The following is a 23,529-nucleotide window of genomic DNA, read 5'->3' as shown; positions in this document are numbered from 1 at the left end:
AGATATTACGGCCCTTACAAGGTTAAGTTCTGTGTGTGATTTTGATTTTTAACGTAGCTTTAGCAATATTTCAGTCATCTCGCTATGATGTCTGCAGTGTGGCAGTTAAGAGTGATGTCTAGTACTTAGGCAACATGCCGCAGACATGTAGCATGATGTCCCACACACTCACGTTATCCTGACATCAGGCCGACCTGTCCTAGCACTAACCTCTCAATGCTGAGCGCCAGGCGAGGTAGCTGTTAGTACCATTTTTGTAAGTCTTTGGTATGGTACTGCCGGGGATCGAACCCATGACCTGCCGCATCAGAGGCTGACGCTCTAACCACTTAGCCATCGGAGCGGTTACAAGATTAAGAAGAAAATGAATGAGGAAAATTATAATATTAGTGCTCCTGGAATGAAATAAATTATAGGAGTACCATTATATTGAAAGATATCCACGTTAAAAATACAACTAATTTAGTTGTATCTGTCCCACTCAGTGAAGATTTAAGTGAAGGAATATCATCTGATTATACTAATATTAGAGTGACATATCTTCGGAATTCAGAAATTATGAAAGATCTGGACCAGAAACTTTCACATTTGCAAGAGCAAGAAATAAATGAACGTAGACGGTTATTATTTGAATATGAGCACTTACTTCCAGATGTTCCTACAAGTACAAACAAAATTTTCCATGACGTTGAAATTGCAAATTCAATACCTTTCAAACAACACCCGTACAGGATGAACCCTCTCAGACAGGAATAGTTGAAAAGTTCAATATTTGCTGGAGAATGATTTTATACAGCCCAGTAAAAGTGCCTAGAGTTCACCATGCATACTTGTTCCAAACTAGATAAAACTTTCCGTATATGTACTGATTATAGGAAGGTGAATAGTATGACAAAAATAGAATTATTCCCGTTACCGAGAATCGATGACTGTTTTGATAAGATCGGGAATGCCAAGTATGTCACCAAACTTGACCTTCTGAAAGGATTTTGGCAGATTTCCCTAACGGAAAGAGCAAAGGAAATTTCGGCGTTCGTGACGAAAGGGTCGCCAAGTACATTTCAACGTCACATGAACATGATTACCTTTGGTCCAGACATGTGTGATGCTGACACCTGGAAAGAACATTTAGCAACAACTCGGAATTTTTTGGACAGATTCATAGATGCATGTTTAACAATTTATTTATCTAAAGGTGAGTTATGTCATGCTAGTGGACCTTTTCTATGACACATCATGGGACATGGACAAGTTAAACCTATAGATGCTAAGGTCAAGGCTATCTCTGAATTTCCCGTGCCTGTTCATAAAAAGCGATTTTCGGGTATGGCCGGACACTATATAAGATGTTGTTCCAATATTTCTATAATTATTGAATACCTGACAAATTTATTGAGTAAGTTCCTTTGGACTGTAAAATGTCAGGAGGCTTTTGAAAAGCTGAAAGCCATACTTAAAAGCATGTCAGTTCTCACAACTCCAAATTTCAGCCAATCTTTTAAACTGTCTGTTTGAGCAAGTGATGTTGCAGTTTTGATTCAAGAAGATGAAAGTGGCATTGATCATCCAGTATGCTATTTTCCTAAGAAATTAAAAAGCATCAAATGAATTATTCAACAATCAAGATGGAATGTTTGGCTTTGATATTGGAATTACAAAATGTTGAAGTTTACCTTAGTTCAGCTCCTTCCTCGATTATTGCATTTAGTGACGATAAACCCTTACTTTCTTTGGCAAGATGAAAAATTAAAATAAAAGACTACTAAGGATAAGTTTGTTGTTACAGGAATATAATCTTGACATCGGGCACATTAAGGGAAAAGATAATTTGAAAGCAGACGTACTTTCCTGGTATAACAATGTATTATTTTGTTTTAACCTCATGTACAATTAGCCTGTGGTAAAAAGAAAGATTTATGTATAAATCTTTCTTTTTCTTTATGGGTGAAGTGTTATGCATATTTGATTTAATTATATCTGATTTAATATATATTTATTTAAATTTAAGTGTTTGTCAGCGTTTTAAAAAAATTATTACATGATATTGTAATGTAAATTTATTCACTAGAGATGATACTTTTTCAGAAAATAGTTTGACCTTGACTGTTAGTTTATAAACATCAGCTGTCGATCTAAATCCTGACTTTGTTTCAAAATTTGTAGCAACCATCGTAAACAAGTTCTAGTTCATTTTAAAATTATTTTTCATTGATACAGAATATTTCCAGGGAATGAAATTATATAGTTTTCAAAGATTGTTGTTTTCTTTCTTTCTTGTCTTACCGTTTTTTAAGCCTAAACAAGTGACATAAGAATATACATCATAAACAAATTCATCAGTGGCAGGTTGTGTAACGAAGGAACATGGTGCATATAACACTAAATGCAGGTGATTACATGCTCTGGATACAAGATAGCAGAATGAAAAGCATTACAAATTAAATATAAATTTCTTTTTAATAAAATGCCATGAACAGAGGTACAATAGATATTATATATGTTAACCAGAGAGCCCATGTTAATTAAAAAATGTTGGATCTCACTCTTTCACATTGTTTGCATTTACGTTTAAAATGCTTCAGCACGCAGATGATTGCACTAACTTTATAAGGGGTGCAATTCATTCAAGTACCTTAGGAGTGAATATGATAAATTCGGTAAAGCATCAGGTTCCCAAATCAACCATGGAAAGACCGAAATTTTAAAAATAGGCAACTGGAGGGGAGATCACTTTGGGATAACCCCCAATCTAATAAAAGGTACGGTCAAAGCATTAGGAATATACTTTGACAATAATGAAGATAAAGAAAATTATAACCTTATTAAGAACAAAATAACCAAAAGTGTGAACATCTGGGCTCTAACGCCATTATGTCTCATGGAACGGGCACAAGTAGCAAAGACATATATGTATTCAAATATCAATTATATAACTAAATCAATTGACTTTAAAAATGATAGGCTAAAAATAACGGACAACCAAATTATTGACTATACCTGGAATTTTAAAACTCACTATATCAAAAAAGAAATACTTTACAAAGCAAGGGAAAACGGGGGTTTAGCACTTACTAGTCCAACTATACTAAAACAGTCAAATATAACAAATAGGTTTAAAGATTTAAAACCCATGCCAGATATGGCATGGGAAGGACTTTACATATATTGGTTTGGTTTTTTAATGAGGCATAGGAAAGACAAATACAATAATAATAAACTAAGCAGACTACTGGAAACACCCAAAACGTTCAGGGAAATTAGATAAATACTTATGAAATAAAGAGACAGAACAGAACAGTGGGAATTAGAAAAAGACAAGACATACAATTGGATTAGGGAAGATATAACCGGGAAAACTAAGAGTAAAGTAGAGTTAGAAAATATATATGTAAACTGGGATAAAGCATGGGGAAACTGGGTGAAATTAGGGTATTTAAAAATGCAAAGCCTCTGTTTCACATACATGCATAATGCATGGTTGACCGGAGAAGTCGCAGTGAGGCGGCACATGATCAGAGTATCGCCGAAATGCCCACTGTGCAAAAAATACAATTTTACTAAAATACATACTATAATACAATGTGAAACAAGACAGACTCTAAGACAGAAGATAATTGATGAAATTAAAGAGAAGACTACATACAAGACGCAGAATCTACTATATCTCGACGGTAATTTTGACAAGAAAGCCTTGTACACTGTGACAAATTACATAGTAGACACCATGATGAAATGTGGACAAATTATAAAAATTGGAAGAGACTGACGGACAACCCTCTGCAAATCGCAAACCTCCCATTTAGGGGAAGTAGGGGGAGGGACAGGGCCCTTTACGGAGCAAGTACGATCAATGAATCACAGGGCTGTATCACAAGGCGCCACGCGAAGTGAGCAGGTCTGTGGAAGAGAATGGAAAAAGCCCATAAAGGGAGTTACAACAAATACAATATAACACAAAAACTGACTCTTAACATTTAGTCTTACTTTTTTATTTCCTTGCCTACTATATTCTCACTACCGCTCCGGTGGCTTAGTGGATAGAGCGTCCGCCTCGGATGCGGGAGGTCGTGGGTTCGATCCCCGGTCGAGTCATACCAGAGACTTAAAAAATGGTACTAACAGCTGCCTCGTTTGACGTTCAGCATTAAGAGGTTAGTGTTAGGACTGGTCGGCCTGGTGTCAGGATGATCTGACTGGGGCATGATGCCCCAGTGCTAGACATCACTATAAACTGCCACATTGCAGACATCGTAGCGATATGACTGAAAAATTGTTAAAGCTACGCTAAAAATAAAAATCACAATCACAATCACATATTCTCACTCTTCTATTTCTATACAAAATTTAGAACAAAAATAAACTTTAGAAATTTTGGAAATAAATAATAAGACAACCTGCTCAAGAGGGGAGAAGTACAATAAATAAATAAAATACGGAACCCACCTCGAGCACAGTTGTCTTAATTGAAAAATACGAGAGCGACACCATATAGCAAACATATAAACCACTAGGGTTTTAATTTCACAACAACGCAACGCTATCTTGTCCAAAATCAAAATTATATAGCCTCCGAGAGAGGTTATAGGACAACTGGGCTGAGATTTCAACACGGCTGAAGTCCCTACATAGAAAAAAAAAAAATATATATATATATATATATATATATATATATATATATATATATATATATATATATATATATAAAGCATTTACGTGTCGGCAGAAAATTCAACAACACCACCAACAACACCAGCAGACCCGAGCCCAGATTCAAGTAGAAAATAGACAACAAGAATATAAACAAAAGCAACAACAACAAATACAGCATCAAGCAGGAAATAACGATGCACAGACGACAACAGATCCAAAGAAGCAACAACAACAGAAACAACTAGAAGAAATAAGTCAACAACAAAAGACACACCAAGCCAACAAGTTATTGAAACCAGAGAACAACAACAAAGGACACAACAGCAATTAGAAATTAAGAAACAACAACAACAACAAACCTTGCAAAGCCTAAAAGGAAAAGACAATAGACCAATAGGATCACAACAGCAACAACAAACTATGTCTGTACAGCAATGTATAGAAACTGCAAAACAACTGCAAGATGAACACTCTTTTATAAAGAGTTTAAGAGAAGATTCACTACAAGAAGAAATCACAACCTTCCATTTACAAGAAATCTAGAAAACACAAGTACCTCAGATATCAGAAATAACAAAAAACACCTAGTCACTGCAGCAAGGAAACTTAGATCCACATGAACATCTATATTGGTGGAGATTAAGAGAGGAAGAAGAAAAGAACAAGACAGATGCACTACATATAGAAAATACAATTAAGAAATTTAGGTAACAAAATACACAGGAACATCCATTAACTAGGAGAATAAGAGAGGAAGAAGAAAGGAACAAGATAGACGCACTACAGATAGAAAATACAATCAAGCAACAAGATACACACGAACATCCATTAACTAGGAGATCAAGAGAGGAGGAAGAAAGGAACAAGATAGACGCACTACAGATAGAAAATACAATTAAGCAACAAGATACACAGGAACATCCATTAACTAGGAGATCAAGAGAGGAGGAAGAAAGGGACAAGATAGAAGCACTACAGATAGAAAATACCATTAAGCAGCAAGAAAAGATAAAATCGCTTCAAATAGAAAATGCAATTACAAAACAAAGAAATTTGGAAAAGAAAGGAAAACAAAAACTACTGAAGAAGAGCAATGAACAACAAGCCTGGAAGTACGAAAAGTGCTCAGTGAAATGATGAAAAACAAAAGAAAAGAACAAAGAAGACAAAAACAAGAGGAGGAGGAAAAAAGAATGGAAATTGAAACCTGGTTTAGCAAAGATAAATACATTAAAAAATATGAATACATAAAATCCTTAATAAAATATATATATATATATATATATATATATATATATATATATATATATATATATATATATATATATATATATATATAAATGATAATTAAAACAATAACAAAAAATGAATCATAAATCAATAACACAATAGTAAAACATACAAAAATAGCAACCCATAACATGCAGGGCAGGATGGCCTGTCCTAAATGGTCTGAGAATATCAAAAAGGAGAGAGAACCCTCTAAAAAAAAAAGAAATAAAAGAGCATTTACGTGTCCATGGGCAAGTACCTTGATCAAAAAGGAGAGAATCCTCCACAAAAGATGTACCTTGATTTTATCCATGCCAAAACTGTGTTTGTCCCAGGATTCAGACAAGTGAATTCATAAATGCCTGAACATGTACATTCTAATGAGACAATTCGTCATAATAAAACAATTGTTTCTTCAGTATGAAACATCTGGAGACTTCTACCTGCACCAAACATTACCTCATAGCTTCATGTCTTTTTTCTATTTAATGTATCTTTATGTATGCACCTGTATGTGTCCCTTATAGTTTCCACAACTACTAAACATCAGATCACTTATTTAACATTCTAATTTGTTGTCTACAGTGTTTCCACTGGTGCAATTTTAAATCTCCACTCTGACTAAAGTTTGAGCTTACACTTCATACTTAAATGATGTTTTTATCTAGCATGCATCCTCACTTCACAATTAAATGTTTATATCCAGCATGCATTTTCACTTCACAATTGAATGTTTTTATCCAGCATGCATCCTCACTTCACAATTGAATGTTTTTATCCAGAATGCGTTTTCACTTCACAACTGTATGTTTTTATCAAGCACATGTCCTCACTTCACAATTGAATGTTTTTATCCAGCATGCATCCTCACTTAACAATTGAATGTTTTTGTCCAGTATGCATCCTCACTTCACAATTTAATATTTTTATCCAGTATGCATTTCACTTCACAATTGAATGTTTTTATCCAGCATGCATCCTCACTTCACATTTTTAATGTTTTTATCCAGCATGCATCCTCACTTTACAATTTAATGTTTTTTATCCAGCATGCGTCTTATCTTCACAATTGAATGTTTTTATCCAGCATGCGTCTTATCTTCACAATTGAATGTTTTTATCCAGCATGTGTCTTATCTTCACAATTGAATGTTTTTATCAAGAATGTGTCCTCACTTCACAATTGAATGTTTTTATCCAGTATACATGCTCATTTCATCCTTAATCGTTTTATTCTCTAGCAAAGGTCCTCAAAAGCCTCTATGAGGTCCACTCCATTTTCAAATTTAATCGCATAAATCACACTAAACAATTTTTTTTCCGGTGGGCAAACTTGCATGCACCTTGAGAGATCTGTTATAAACCCAAGAGACAGGAGAAGCTGACCCAAGGAAGTTGAAGAAGTCACCCCATTCCATTTGTAGAAGTTGCCCCAAAATCATAGATTCTAATTTGGGTACCGGTATGTCGCTCCATGGTGGTTATCACTTAGTATCATCTCTTGAATTATTCAATTACCTAATTGCGATTATAAATCATGGTGACTAACATTCACACTGAAATTCTAATATAACCCCCTTCTTTTTCAATAGCAAGTGTTTACTTAGGTCCTGTATGTGACACACCATTATTACAAGCCATTGTGGAATCGCTGTTTGCTATTGTTGATGCTGTCTAGTACTAACACCATGATCTGTGTGGTGTTTAAGCTTCTGTCTAGTACTGACACCATGATCTGTGTGGTGTCCAAGCTTCTGTCTAGTACTGACACCATGATCTGTGTGGTGTCCAAGCTTCTGTCTAGTACTGACACCATGATCTGTGTGGTGTCCAAGCTTTCTTGCAGCTCCATTTGTTACATCATATATTAGTCTATTATATAGTTTCCTAATTTCCCTCATAAATTTTGTCTCCATCAGAAACAGACCCTTCATTGTAAGTAGTTATTGAACTCCATTATGTTTAAAGGAATTTAATCTTTGCCTCTAAATATAGTAAAATCTAAATTAAATCATCAAATATCTCTTTTAATAGAAACAAACCTAGGTTAGAATAAGTGATAGATCTGCAGATGATCGGAAGGCTTCACCCTATATGATTGTCCACTAACTTCACTAACTGAATCAGCCTCCATCCAATCAACTGTCATGTGCTTGGTGAGGTGTAAGATTAAGACAAGCCCTAAATGACTTTTATAAAGATTCAAGTGAATAAATTCTACGATGCTTAGGGTCTGAAATGCACTTTGGCACTGGAACATTCTGTTCAAAATAATACTGGACACATAATATTACCCTTGTGTTTTCCTATTATGTGAATGTCTTTGAAAAGATGTAATGTGCATGCATTGGGCTATGATAATTGAATACATTACTTTAGACTTATTCCGTCAGCAATTAAACGAGAAACTAGTTCAGGTTTATAGTCATTTTAAGAAAATTTAACATAAAATTGTTACTAAATGGCAAGAGATACTTAGCAATCTAAACTGATATTTTTAAAATATTAAATAATTCAACATTTTATAAATTTAATAAGTTATGACTAGCATGTAGTTTCCTTTATGGCGAAAAAATAATTATTGCATTTAAAAAAGAATATCCACCTGAGAATTTCTTAACAATCTCGCTCTAGCAACAGGATGACAAGTCGATTAACAGACAATAAAGTAGGTGTGCTACAACTTCTTGTAAAATTAAAAACTTGCATTAAGATGCACTATTGTTATCAGGTAAATATTTCCATCTTTAAAATTATTTATCTGGATGAGCCTAGAAGAGAAATACTAAATTGGTTTCTCTGGGTTATACGTTCAAGATGGTCTAGGGGTAAGTCTTGATGGTGACAGAAATCACATTTACACATGGATTTGCAATAGAAATGTGGAACATTTTTTTAACGTGTGTGGTTTGGTTTTCAAATTAAGTCTAACTATTTTTCAGTCATTATTGTTACAACATCTGCAGTGTGGCAGTCTATAGTTATGTCTAGCACTGAAGCATCATGCCACAGATATGTAGCATGACCTACCACCCAGCCACATTATCTTGACACCAGGCCAACCAGCCCCAACACTAAGCTCCTAATGCTGAGTGCCAAGCGAGGCAGCTGTGAGTATCATTTTTGTAAGTCTTTGGTATGACTCGGCCACAGTTCAAACTGATGACCTTCTGCATCCAAAGTGGGTGCTCTAATCATTAGATCACCAGAGCAGTCATACATTTTATGAATGTTATTTATCTAAATCAAAGGATGATCATTCTTTCTTAATGCAAATTGGATTTTCAACCTGGAGCGATTTCTCCATCCACCCTGTGGCAGCTTCTCCAGATATGTTGAGGCGAATTCTCCATGGAGCAATTTTATGAGAGGCAATTTCTCCATTGAGTGAGTTCTCCATGTACTTCATCTAAAATTCTACTAAATACTACTAGGCCTAACAAAGCCACACAATGCCTGAGAAACTCACACAAAGTCTGACAGTCATGTGAAGTCAACAAAGAAAAGACTACAATGTATTTATATTGTAAATGATACTGACGAGTAAAAGTCAGACAAATTCAACATGAAATTATCGTTTTTATTTTAAAATAATATAATAAAACATGTGTAAAAATAACATATCTTTCTTTTTCTCATCGAGTTACACAACATATTTCACTTAAATGTTTTTCCTCCAGTATGAATCCTCATGTGCTGCCTTAAATGTCCATCCTGATTAAACATTTTATTACAGAGTTAGCACTTGATAAGGTTTTCCCGAGAATGTAACCTCACGTGCTGTTTTAAATGTAAAATCAGCTTAAACATTTTACCTCATACTTCACACTTCAATGGCTTTTCTCCAGCATGAATCCTCGTGTGCAATTTTAAAACTCAACTCTGATTAAACATTTTGTCACACTTTATACTTAAATGGTATTTTGCCAGTATAAATCCTCGTGTGCAGTTTTAAAACTCCACTGTAATTAAACATTTTATCACACATTTCGTTTATATTGTTTTTCACCAGTATGTAACTTCATGTGCTGTTTTAAATGTCCACTCTGATTAAACATTTTATCACACATTTCACACTTATATGGTTTTTCACCAGTATGTATCCTCATATGCTGTTTTAAATGTCCACTTTTATTAAACATTTTACCACACACATCACACTTAAATGGTTTTTCTCCAGTATGAATCGTCATGTGCTGTTTTAAAACTCCACTATAATTAAACATTTTATCACACATTTCACACTTACATGGTTTTTCTCCAGTATGTAACCTCATGTGCTGTTTTAAATGTCCACTCTTATTAAACATTTTATCACACTGTTCACATTTAAATGGTGTTTCTCCAGTATGAATCCTCATATGCTGCTTTAAAACGCCACTCTGATTAAACATTTTATCACACATTTCACACTTATATGGTTTTTCACCAGTATGTATCCTAATATGCTGTTTTAAATGTCCACTTTTATTAAACATTTTACCACACACATCACACTTAAATGGTTTTTCTCCAGTATGAATTGTCATGTTTTGTTTTAAACTCCACTATAATTAAACATTTTATCACACTGTTCACATTTAAATGGTTATTCTCCAGTATGAATCCTCATATGCTGCTTTAAAACGCCACTCTGATTAAACATTTTATCACACACTTCACACTTGAATGGTTTCTCTCCAGTATGTGTCCTCATGTGAATTTTTAAAGGTCCACTCTGATTAAACATTTTATCACACATTCCACACTTTTGTGGTTTTTCTCCAGCATGCATTTTCATGTTCAGTTTCAAATGACGATTTTGATTAAAGATTTTATTTCACACTTATATGGCTGTTTCACCAGTATGCATCCTCATGTGCCTTTTAAAATGTCCACTATCACTAAATTTTGTATAGCACACTTCACAGGGATTATGGACGTTTCGCCCCATGGACGTTTCGGCCCAGGACATTTCGCCCCACTTCAATGGACATTTCGCCCCATTTCAATGGACATTTCGCCGCACATGGTATATGGACGTTTCGCTCCATGGACGTTTCGGCCCAGGACATTTCGCCCCGCATCAGTGGAAATATCGGATATTATAGAAATTCACAAGCATTACACCATTGTCTTCATTTTACTTTAGGGGCCTACCGTTGAGATTTAATTTCATGCCCCATAATCCCATCACTCTCATCCATTTCAATTACATTCAGCGTGCCGTTATATCAGACAATATTTTCCTTTTTCTTTTTCATTTATGTAATAAGACTGATCAGAAAATTAATATATCGTTTACAGTGATCATTTTCTATACGGCAGCATTTTTATTTTCGCTGTTACACAAACTAATGAAAACCACTTTTACCGTTTGTAGGAAACTGGCATATCGCCACTTATCAATCATGATGTTCGTTTACCCAATCAGCGAGCGTAAATTAGACACAACTTAAAAGGGGGCTTTGTAATTCTAACAGTCAATATCAAGCTCGTATATATGGAGTTAGGTTTATTCCTTTCGCGAAACATAAAAACTACGATGATTAAAGACTTGTGGTCGCCCGCAAAATAGCTTTTTTTTTTTAAATGTTGAACTTTACTCATTTTTTTCAAGCTCGGGTTAATTGGCTTTTTATCTCCTGCCATTTATTGGCATTGTTACTTTGAATTTTGTAAAACTAGCTATAAATCGGGTCCTAATTACTCGACTGAACTGCTGACAGAAACAATCCAAATTAATGTATTTCATTTCTATAGCCCGATCGTTATACATTACATTTTTTCAAAGCTGTGCACAGAATAGCCCGACATATCGCGAGCAAGGAAAACACGGGGGGCGAGGAATGTTAATTGTAATTAACAATAAAGAGATATAAAAATGGTTTCAGAGATTTATATTTTTGAAATATGAAGCATGTATTTGCATTTTTAAATCAACACACATCACTAATCAAAATTACATCTCATGACAAGGTATAGGTGTCAAATTATGATGTGCAAAAGTATACTTCTAAACAGTAACTATCTATGATTTTATTTTTTTTAAAAATGCATGCAAGTAAAACATCAGTTACTACTATACGAAACTGAAATACAAATATACATATTATCTCTACTGAAGTATAATGTTTGCAACATATGGACAACGCAAAAGGCACGTGTATATAAAATATGTCCAGTTTTGGAAAGCAATACTCCGTCCAGCTTTACTGTTGCTATGTCTAATACGGGCCATACAATTTGGCACAGCATTTAAGCAAGGTGTTCGTGCTGATTTGGTGGTTTCCATACTTCTCCCATAACTTGATAAGGCGACCCTGAACTTTTGTTGTCTGTTTCTTTTGATGCCGTCTTATCTTCCCCTCTTGCAATAGACGAACTACAGATCCAATTTCTCTGGCTTCCTTTTAAAGTAAAGTTATGAGGAGATGGAAAGGCAAATTTCCCTTTCTTGCTTTCCTGTTCATACGATTATGCCACCCTTCCACATCATTATTGGTTCGGATGCTTCTGTCATAAACTGACCAGGAGTCAATAGTCCATATGTCATTGTGAATCCAGGTGTCTTCCACATATCGTAGGAATGACTGCACATTCACTGCCTCTGGATCAATTCTTCGTTGTAATTCTGCAAATGACAAAACTATATCCAGCACTAGATATTAATTTCCTTTTTCCTCGAGTGGATCCTGTGGCTACTACTTCAAAGGTTATACGATCCTCAGAATCCACTGGCACTTCTCCATAAACAGTTTCATTCCTAACTGACCTAAAGAAAGGAGAAAAATCGTGATTATCAAAAAACGAATATTTTACATGAACAAAAAATATGCATCAGTAAAATAACACATGTTTACAAAATACCTAACAAGATTGAGTAAAAGAGGATCATTCTTTGATTAGAAGATAGGCTCTATAATGATTTATGTACATCAATATTACTGAAATAAATTGTTGCGAATTTCTGTGCTTTCTTGTCCGCTTCGATTTTTAACTTACGCTTCTTCTTCTTCTGGTGTCAAAGATCTGTGTGGGCGCTCAACGTCAAATGAAGAGATATCGGCTGCAAGTGTTGATGCAGCATCATTGTTGACCATAAACTCGTTCACTTGTTGACTTCTATCCAGCCTGTAATTAGAAATATGTCTGAACTTGTCAGAAAATGTTGAAAACATACAATTAAATATATAGAAAACCAAGTTTAACTATACCGAATATGGTATTTACACATAAAGACGTATGCAAGCACCCGTACGATTCTAATAAATAAAATAACATTCACCTTGTCGAAATATCATCTTTATTGATAGAAATCGACGTCGAATTTCTCGTGCTCTCCATCTGCCCCCGTGCTGTACCGGTATATATTTCAAATCTGTCTGATGTATTTGGTATGCCGCTTAAGTCCATTTCGACATCGTAGCCATCTGCCTGTAAACAGTATTAATATTAAAACATTATAAAAGTACACATAAGAATGCTTACTAGAATGGAACGTCGTGTAGCCCAAGAAAAACAACGAAATATTTGATACAAGAAAAATTATGTTTACTAATCTTCCAGCATTTGTGATATGGAGAAAGTAGGCAGCGATCCACGTTTTGTTCGCAATTTGTATTTAACCGTAGCTTAAGTACATCGAATGCGAATGGGAACCAGCTACTGTAGCATGTCTTTTTTCTTAAAATATTTTGTTTGTAATGAAATCTTACCTCAGGTTTAGAACTGCACAGGTCGCAAACAAACTGAAAAGATATCTTTTTACGTCTAAGGAGACCATACTTGTAGCTTGATAAGCCTGTAAATAGAAACCATTTCTTAGTATCATTTAGTTAATTCTATCGACTTCTTATGATAACATTTATTTTAAAAGACATTGGATATACTGAAACAAGAACAATAACATGCGAGAAAAGGTCACTAGATACATAAAATTATTATAAAAAATGTATTTATTTTGTTAAGCCAGTTCAATTACGGAATGATCGTAATATGATGTAGAAATAAATAAACTTACCAGTATTTCCACATGCTCTGTGTTGCCATAGGCCGCAAATATCGCAATCTATGGCTTGCTGACGACGGGTAACTGGTTTTCTGCAGTAAATGCACGAAGACATTGTTCGATCTATTGATTTACGTGATATTAAAACAACTAGTACCAAGAAAAGGAAAGACTGCAATTTATAGAGCCACTGATCAAATTCCATGCAAACACGTGCACGAGCTTCTATACCAAACGATCTGTTGGACAATGCACTTGAAGAATAATAATTTTTATCCTAAAACTCAGATTTTGATATACTAAGATCAAACGTTGTTTATTTATCTGTCATTGTTTTTGTTATTAATGAACGCCATAACATCTGTGCTAAATTGTAATTTCATTTTCATAAAAGCTTACACGACTTACTCAAAACCCTGGCTGCAGCTTAAATACCTTGATACCACATTTAGTAGATTATTTAAATATGAAGATCAAAGAAGTTACCTGGCTGTATTTAAGTCCTATTAACACTTGCTGGGAGCAATAGTGAACGCCAGAACATTTTTTTCTTTCTGGCATCAGACAGATGCACCTCTACTTATAAAAAAATAAAGTTGTTTTATATGTGTATGCTTTCCCCAAAGGTATGTCGTTTGTTTAATTTATAAAAGATTTTTGAACAAAAAATTTCAAAATTTTGTCGGGGTATTTATGTATTTCCCTAGTGTAATCTATAGGGTTGTTCATCCTAGTCCGGTTTTTGTCACCTTACTCAAAATCCCTCCCCATAATTTCAAGTTGACCTTGGCTAGAGGAAGGGACAGCCACTAAATCAAATTATCCATGTTTTATTATTATATTTTCTTATTGGATACAATCCATCCAATGATAATTTGTCATTGTTTTATTATTTTAAATTTAATTTGGGATTTTTATTTTAAATTTAATTTGGAATTTGGGCGAATAAACGGTGTATTATATTTAAACGACAAATAAACCATATTGTTTTGTATGATTGATGATGTGTGTCGTTTCTCGCATTACCATTACACTGAGACAGGCTGTACTCGAGTGAGGGTTCACACTTTATTTAATTGTACTTCTCCCGACTGGAGCAGGCCGAAAGAAACTGACTTCGGGTTGGTCTCCACGAATTTCTTTCTCTTGCGGCGTGAGCGGCAACACTTGGAACTGTAAAACAATTAACCAATAATTGCTCAATGTTTTCTTTCACATATTTCTCTGCGAGGTTTTTCATTTGTTGTTGCAACGACTCCGTCCGGTATAATTCACCGTTGGGTTTTACAAATTGATCATATTCGCCATCTTCGGAACTCTTAAATAACCACATTGACACAGGGTCGGTTTTACTCAGCGTGTAAATAACATCAAATATGTTTTCCGAGTAAAATTTTACAACACGATCTCGTGGAAATATTGTAACCGCATCAGTCCAGGCATGAGAGTTATGATCAATAATTTCAATCGGTGATCCTGACTTTTTATAATGCTTCGAATTATATAATATTTCCCCGGTTAGTGTTTTTACTGTTATTGAAAATTTTAATTTACTTGATAGCACAGCAACATCATTTATTGATGCTCCAGTATCCTTGACTTGCTCAGCCCATGCTGTTATTTTTTCACGTCGCAGATCGGTTAAACCGTTTCCTCGTTTTGCGTTTTTAAAATGTTCCATTACTCGCTCGGCTACACAATTTAACGCCAACGACGAAGTCATTTTCATCGGGGCGAGTTTATCAATTTTTGGTTTTTTTACCAGATAGATTCCATAAATGACTGCGGTCACAGGATACGCTCGAGAGTAATATGGTTTATCAATCCCGGTCAGCATTCCTGGTTTGGAATCTCTACTTAACAGAACGGTCTTTCCGTTAGCAAGAACAGGGTCGAGTTTGTCACGGATAATCCACGTATCGGAATCTGCTTGCACAATAAATTTTATTCTGAAAAAATATTTCTTTCCGCGTTGATGTTCATCACTTTGATATCCATCAAAGAGATAATCAATAATTGTTTTTGCTCGGGCATCAGTCATTGTAGCATCGATGACTTCGTCAACATCGATGCTGTCATCGATTATTTCGTCAATATCGCGGATAATTTTAAACGACGACCATACATGAGATGCGCCGTCGTCGCGGAATTCTCTTTTGGCATCCCTGATAATATTAAATATACCAGTTAGATTCCGTCGTCATGAGTCTCTGTTTAGTCTGTCAAGATCGAATCTCCCAGCGCCAAATAACTCCTTCATATTATATTTAAGACAAATATTTAAACAAGAAATATTATATATATAAATGAATAACTACAAGTGGTTAAAAGTTGGATATGTAACAGTCTGTAATAAGCCCTGCAGGAAGGAATTCTGCGGTGAACACATACAAAGCATCAAACGAGGAAGCACAGGACCCATACCGTGTCTTCGATGTGGCATTGGGGTCAGGGGTAAAACACAGTTATATGCGGGATGCGGAGGAAAGCGATACCGTGAACTCAAGCGATACTACAAAAAAAAAAAAATAATGGAGATGCGCTGAAATCCGAGAGTGATTATATAACTAAGTTTTCAGACAAATTATAAATTAGACAAATATATTATTATATAAATGAATCAAGAATTTGTCCCACATCCAACCATTAAGAATTATGAAGCATCTCGCGAGGGAATAGTGAGACATTGTAGGTCGAAAAAACCAGTTGGTGTTGTTAGTAATGCTGGTTATCTAAGATTTAGGGCTGGGGGTAAAAACTATCATAATCACAGGGTCGTGTACGAGTGTTTCTTTGGGATAATCAAAGATGGTCTTGTAATTGATCACATTGATGGACAGAAACTTAATAATAATTTATCCAATCTGAGAGCTGTGACGCAGAGCGAAAATTGTAGGGCTGGTAATACTGGCCGTAACAATAATAGCGTCAAGAAAGTTGTTTCCATAAATTTAGGTACGAATGAACAAATAATATTTCAATCGATGAATGCAGCCAGTAAGCATTTTGATATTTGTGCTGCTTCAGTATGAAAAGTCGCAGAAAAAATATATAAATCCGCGTTGTCAAAAAAATATAATAAGCAAAAGATTGCTTTTCGTTATTGTTAGGTACTTTACTATAATCCGATAATTTTCCAAACGGAGATAACTCCACAGCGACTGCGTAAAAGTCAATGATACAATTATTTCCCCTTGTCAGGAAGTGTTGCGCAACACTCCTTGACAGGTAAATTTATCCATTGCGGTAATTTTTTTTACATCCAACTGTATACACACTGCGTCACAGTCTCGCGTTTGTCAGTATTTTAATAAATCAGAGCTTAAATTCAGTGTTTAAAATTCAATTCAGAATTTGTTAACTGTCTGTTACCACTACAGAGGTATATTATTTTACAGGTAACACAACGAGCAGACGGTTTTCTGCACAAGGAAGTAAATAACTTCCCTTCATTTTATCACCCTTGATTTTATCAAGGTGACAGCGTCAAGAATGATTTTATCCCTGACTTTGTCAGGGACAAACGCGTATTTATCTTTTTTTTACAGACAATATCACTATTTTATTACACTTGTTCGGGTTTATGGTTCATCTGTATTTTCCACACGATCATATTTAAGAAAAAACATTTTAAACAAGTCACGCTGAGCTATTTTTGAACTCCCAAGTATTAGTCGGTTTATATACAATATCGTCCGAATAATATACGGGGTTTCGAAACCCAACGAAGTTGCACAACTTTCTCCGTTATCACCCCGTCAGTGGTGGTCTTTTACCACCCAACGGGATTGATTTTGGGGGAGGGGTGCAACTTTGTTGGACGTAGAATATAACCCCGCATCTGTCTGTGTTGTCTATATGTTTGTACCGTCCTAGGATAAGTTAGAATTAAGTTATATGTTTGTACCGTCCTAGGATAAGTTATATAATTGTAAATACAACTGCTGTAAATATGCTTCTACTGTAAATATTGTAAATACAACTGCTGTAAATATGCTTCTACTGTAAATATTGTAAATACTATGTGTTTGTGCCGTCTTAAGATAAGTTAGAATTAAGTCCCTAGGATAAGTTATATGTTATGTGTTATATGAACCTTGCTAGCATATCAAGCTAGGGGTTCACAAATGGGGAATGTCTCGTCGTTCGCAAACACAGGTTAGGAGCTCATTGGGGGTCGTGTTTCCGCTCCTGAGTTTGGTAGTCTATCATATGATAAGCTAGAAGTTCAAGGAGATGTGATGTTTTTTTATTTTAAATATATAAAAATATATATAAATATGAATCACGAAAATATCAATAATGTGATTGATGCTATTAAAAAATTAGAAAAATTTGACATCGGTGTAAAAATGCTAGCATTTTTCAAAACACTTTGTGTTTTTAAAACCGTTTTGGGTACCATGAGGGTGGAGTTCCTGGAAGTCTTAGCCCTGATCCACGAGTCCCCTTTTTTGTATCCATTTCCTGTTGCTTTCTTTAGTGCCATTCCAGCAGCTGTTCCAACAGCCCCTAACAAGGCTGCTTTTGCGACTGCGGAGCAGCAGCAGCTATCAGTGCTGGTATCGCGGCGAGAAGAGAAATATACCACCGGTTTTAACCATATCTTTGACAGCTGCAGGAGAGAAATCAAGTTGAGTTCCAGTCGTTGCTTGCTTTGCTTTATTGAAATGTTTTAGTTGGGTTTTAGTTAATGACAGTTTGTTTGGACCGCCCATTAGCTGATCGTGTTTTAGAGTTATTTTTGTCCCACATGTGCTCGCGTTCTTCGATTGTAATTTCTTCACCTGACCAGGAGTCAGAGTGACATTAACATGACTGTATGACATTTTATTTAATACGAGATTGATCTAATTGTTACATATTTTCCACTGGGGCATCAAGGACTCTCATTCGTCCACCAGCACCTTCAAGCAACATTGCTTTATCGGAAAGTATGATCGCGATTGCTCTGTAATTAGCTATAGCTCCTACGTCTCCATTCACGGTAGCCCGAAAGTGAATATCAACGACAGACTGTCTGGCTAAATCAAGATGCTCTAACGAGAAGTAATAGATTGGATAATGAGTTATAAAATCCAACTGTGATATTTGCAAACCAGTGTCGATGTTTAGATCACGCGCTAGATATTTCGTCAATCGTTGGTATGCACGTGCAACATGGTTGTTAGCAAAATTTAGCATTATGTTCTCATATGGTTCTTGATGTCCGTTTATTCTCAGAGAAACGTCAGTGATACCAAGTTGATCAAATATCATATGCGAACGTGTTTCATTACCCACCCGTGCAGCATCCTGAAGAGCAATGAAAATATGTCGCGGCGCGGCAACCCCCTGCTGTGATGCTATATGCCATGTAAATAAACCGTTATTGGTACTTTGAGCACTATCTGTGGTTGTTGTAAGCCACGATAACAACACTTTACCACCTTGATCCATAAAAGAAAGTAGTCGCTGTTCTTCAGTAATTTCAGGAGTCATTACCGGCATCCACAGTGATAGTTTTGTTATGTTTACCTGACCAGGGTCGCCAAGAGGTCGCCATATAGCATCATTGTCACTGGCTTTTCTAACAAGCACGACCGTATGTTTTGCTCCAAAAATCACCTTTCTGACATCTCTGCAAAATCCAAAGATGTGCGACAGCGGAATGGCACATGAAAAATTTCTATGATTACCTTTTAGCATTTGTCTGCGTGCAGCGAAACCTAAATTAAACTCTGTATTAGCACCATGAACCACCGGCCACACATCAGCGTCAGCGTTATCGGCATTACTTCTTGGTCGTCTAATAAAGTACTGATCACTGTTAGGAAAATTAGAAGTATCCTTGGCAAACATCATTGATGGACCAGCTGATCTTGTATAATCATCAGAATATCTTGCTAGACCAATTATTGTTGTAGCAACATCGACATCCTTTTGAATTGATTAAATATTTTTTCCATCAATCATGTAGATAGCACTATCAAACAAGGCCATAATTCCGTTATTGACAAAACCGATTTTAACATCAGGTCCGTATTCTGTATCATCTGTTTTTATAATTTCTCCTTCTACTTCAATAAATGCTTCAGCGGGCAGGAAATATCTACTTGTATCTTGAACCTGAAGTTCAATTCGTCCTCGTTTATTTGGTTCTCGTGCGTCATAAGAGTAATACTGATAATCACGCACTGATTCATTTTTAAGAACCGGTTCGTCTATGTCGAATGCTGGGTCGGATTCCCATTTAAACATTTTATTATAGAAGTTATCGTCTAAAACGAAGACCACTTCCCGCCACCAAACTTGTGTTTATTTGTTCAGGATTTATCAGCGCCGCTAGTTTTTGATTTGCGGCTTCATTTATTACTTTACTAACATTTGCTGGCATGTCTGCGGTGGCTGGTAATTTTACCGGCGGAGGTTTTCTACGTATCAGTCGTGCTAGTCTGTCCTTGATTGCCAGGAATGCTTTACCGGCAGCGCTACCAACAGCGCCAGTAGCTTTATCTTTAATAACATCAATGGCTTTCATCGATAATTGTTTTGCGATCGCTATTGCTTTAGGTGCCATTCTCGCAAATAAACCCAGAATAACATCGCCTAATCCATTTCCATAAGTCATGCTGTATACGGGTACTCGTGAATTTACCACCCTGACCATGACTGGTCTACGATGAGAATTGTGTATGATCATTTTATTTAATTAGTTATTTCTCTAATCGCTGTCGACGAGTTCATCAATAAGTTCTCGATAGATGTGAGTATCCATGATGCCGCCTTGAAATAATCGCTGACAGATATCAGCCGCTTCATTAATTATTTCTGGTGAGTTATTTCCGGCACGCCTTCCTCCTAAGAGAACTTCTAGCCGTGATACATCATTGATGATATTATCAGGGCAGGGAATAAAATCACCCCCCAAACCTTTACCAGATGTTTTTTTTTTTTATTCTAGTCGATTGTGTTTTTAATGGTGTTAAACTTTTAGGAGGATCAATAAGCCCAAGATCCACGAGAATATCGCCCTCTTCCTGTTGTCGTTGTTGAACAGGTCTCTCGAGAAAATTGTTTATATCCTTGTTAAAATTGACCCATCTGCGATCGTCTTTTCTAGCCTGAGAAGCATCATAATACCAACGAAATACACCTTTATACCATTCATCACGACCCATTTTCTTCGCGTGCTCGGGTTTTAAAAATCTATCTCGCTTATCATAAAGTACAAAAGCCGCTGGACCTAACTTATCTTCACTCAATCCTTTTATACCAACAATAGTATCCTTATTAAATTTATCAACCAAATCAACCTTAACCTTAGCTGAAGCTGTTTCTGGTACTACTTCTGAAGCATCTTCTTCTTCTTCTTCTTCTTTGGGCGGTATTGCAGCAGCGATATCAGTTGGAAGCTCTCGTAAAATCTTTTTTGTTTGTTTAGTTCTCCTTGCAATCTTTTCAGTTTGCTCAGCGGTTTGTTTTAACACTGGAAGAATACCCGGTTTTGTTATATCACCTGGATCCCCCAGTAAAGCTCTTTCAGTGACCACCGCAGCTTTTTCAGTAGCTGTTGTAACGGGTTTAAATAATTCTTCTGCACCTGTTACAAATTCAACTTGTGCTTGCTGCCGTGCTTGTAATTTTTGTCTTACACGTTCTCGTACTGGAAGAAATTTTTGTATTGCTTCTAGTCGCTCTCGAGTTAGTCTAACAGAATGTGCTTCTCCAATGTTGGCCATTATTGTTAACTTAAATTTTTAATTCACAGCAGCAGAAACGGCGACGACAATCAAACCCTGCCAGGATATTCTCACGCGGCAGGAATAAAAACACCGATGTGATTTATGTAACTCAACGTTATACACAAATTCCGAAAGTGATCAGAGATAACTGTAACGTTCTCGCGGTATTTAACGGCGTTGACGCACACACGTTACGAAATATTCATCAGACCTGGTGCAGCGGTGACATGGACATAAATAAATTCAGAAACTTCTTTAGTCGTGCTCAGGCAAAACCACACGGATTTGTAACAATAAATTTACATGATCCTCGGACACGGTATCGAGTTGGGTTAGATACAATTTTTAACTAGAAATCCTTTAGGATTAGAAATACGTTGTATTAAAAATGCTTGCATTTTGAGCAGCAGAGAGACTGAAACAACACCGAATGTTTCGTCTAGTAAACCCTTGTATCGAGAAGTAGTTATATAGGTAGATATTTTTCATCAGATAACCCTTCTGGTCAGCAGAGAAAGCCTATTTATCAGTGTTTTCTGAATAGAGGGTTTATTTTGTGAAGACAATAGTTCTATCAAGAGTGTTTTCGATAGAAGGTTCTGTTTGACGAAATAGTTGGTGGGCTCAGTCTGCCCTGGGCCGAAACGTCCATGGGGCGAAACGTCCATGTACCATGTGGGGCGAAATGTCCATTGAAGTGGGGCGAAATGTCCATTGTAGTGGGGCGAAATGTCTTGGGCCGAAACGTCCATGCGGCGAAACGTCCAGGTACCACTTCACAGTTATATGGTTTTTCTCCACGATGCACCACATACGACACACTTTAATGGTTCTTCACTAGTATGGTTTTTCATCTGCAGTTTAAAATCTCACTCCTGTTCAACGCCACACACTACACACTTAAATGGTTTCCTCCTGGATGTATTCTCAGTTTCAAATCTCCATTCAGATTATACATTCCTTCAAACAGTTCACACTTCTATGGTTTTTATCCATTATGCTCCTTCGCGTGCTGTTTTAAACTTCTACTCATTAACTGATCACACACTTGACATATAAGCCCTAAACGGGTTTTTTTCTCCAGTATCTAGCATTATGTGCTTCTGTAGTGTTCAACGTAAATCAAAACACATTTCTGAGTAAGTAGAGTTACAGGAGTCTAACGTTTTATCAATAAACTACGGCGAAATCTCTGACATCATGAAAACACCTTTTCGGTAATGTGAAGGAACACAAGGAGTACAAACCTCCGCTCGATTCGGGTCTCACTAAACACCCCAAGACTCTCCACAACCCAACAAGAGTTTATAAAATACCTAGCTTAAATTTCAGCAATAACACAAGCAAACAAAGAAACGAAAAGTGTGAATATTTAGCGATTGTTCATGTAACAGGAAAAGTAGCGAGGTCAAAGAGTTTCCAAGGGAAATAACTCCCATTCAGACGAAGAGTGTTCGGGTGCAGTAACGTGAATATTTATCAACATTTATCAATAAGTAGCAATACCACATGGGAGCGAGATAGTTCGACCCCATGAAAATTCCCAAGACATTTCGAACCCAAGACACTTCAACTCCAGTCAAGGAAAAATTCGACCCCAATCCATGCATATTGAAACAATAATTAGCAGATTGCTAATATTGATTTCCGCTAAGCATTCCATTATTCATTGACGTCTGCAATTAAAGAAGATGCAATCACATATCTAAGTCGCCAAAAATGATATCAACAGTTAATTATAATTATGAATAATTAATTACAATTAAAGTCACTTTTATTAAGTTAAAGAATGCATGCAAATCTGAATGAGACAAAAAAATCACATTTACCGCACACTATAAATTTGCATAAAAAGTCAGACTTTTAAAAAAAAAAAAAAACAATAATTAGCAC

The 23,529-nt window shown here is 35.9% G+C and overlaps 2 protein-coding genes across 2 annotated transcripts in view; both read right to left on the bottom strand.

The window, feature by feature from the left end:
- Nucleotides 1-10,943, bottom strand: part of LOC149789760 (uncharacterized) — a 70,738-nt gene extending 59,795 nt beyond the window's left edge. The window contains exon 1 of the mRNA XM_089973113.1: nucleotides 9,924-10,943. Within this exon, the coding sequence (XP_089829239.1) occupies nucleotides 9,924-10,451 (528 nt within the window). The 5' untranslated portion in view covers nucleotides 10,452-10,943. The remainder of the gene's footprint in view (nucleotides 1-9,923) is intronic.
- Nucleotides 10,944-12,453: 1,510 nt separating this feature from the next.
- Nucleotides 12,454-13,333, bottom strand: LOC149789759 (uncharacterized). Its single transcript, XM_089971769.1, has 3 exons — nucleotides 13,190-13,333; nucleotides 12,907-13,035; nucleotides 12,454-12,676 (listed from the first exon to the last, which is right to left on the bottom strand). Exons 1-3 carry the CDS (start codon nucleotides 13,315-13,317, stop codon nucleotides 12,517-12,519), a joined length of 417 nt encoding a protein of 138 aa, XP_089827895.1. The 5' UTR covers nucleotides 13,318-13,333; the 3' UTR covers nucleotides 12,454-12,516.
- Nucleotides 13,334-23,529: the final 10,196 nt, after the last annotated feature.

Source organism: Sinohyriopsis cumingii, chromosome 10, assembly GCF_028554795.1.
Source record: "Sinohyriopsis cumingii isolate HCF-2022 chromosome 10, ASM2855479v2, whole genome shotgun sequence".
NCBI lineage: Eukaryota > Metazoa > Mollusca > Bivalvia > Unionida > Unionidae > Sinohyriopsis > Sinohyriopsis cumingii.
Note: the sequence above shows the minus strand (reverse complement) of the source record. Positions and strands in the feature narration are given on the sequence as shown.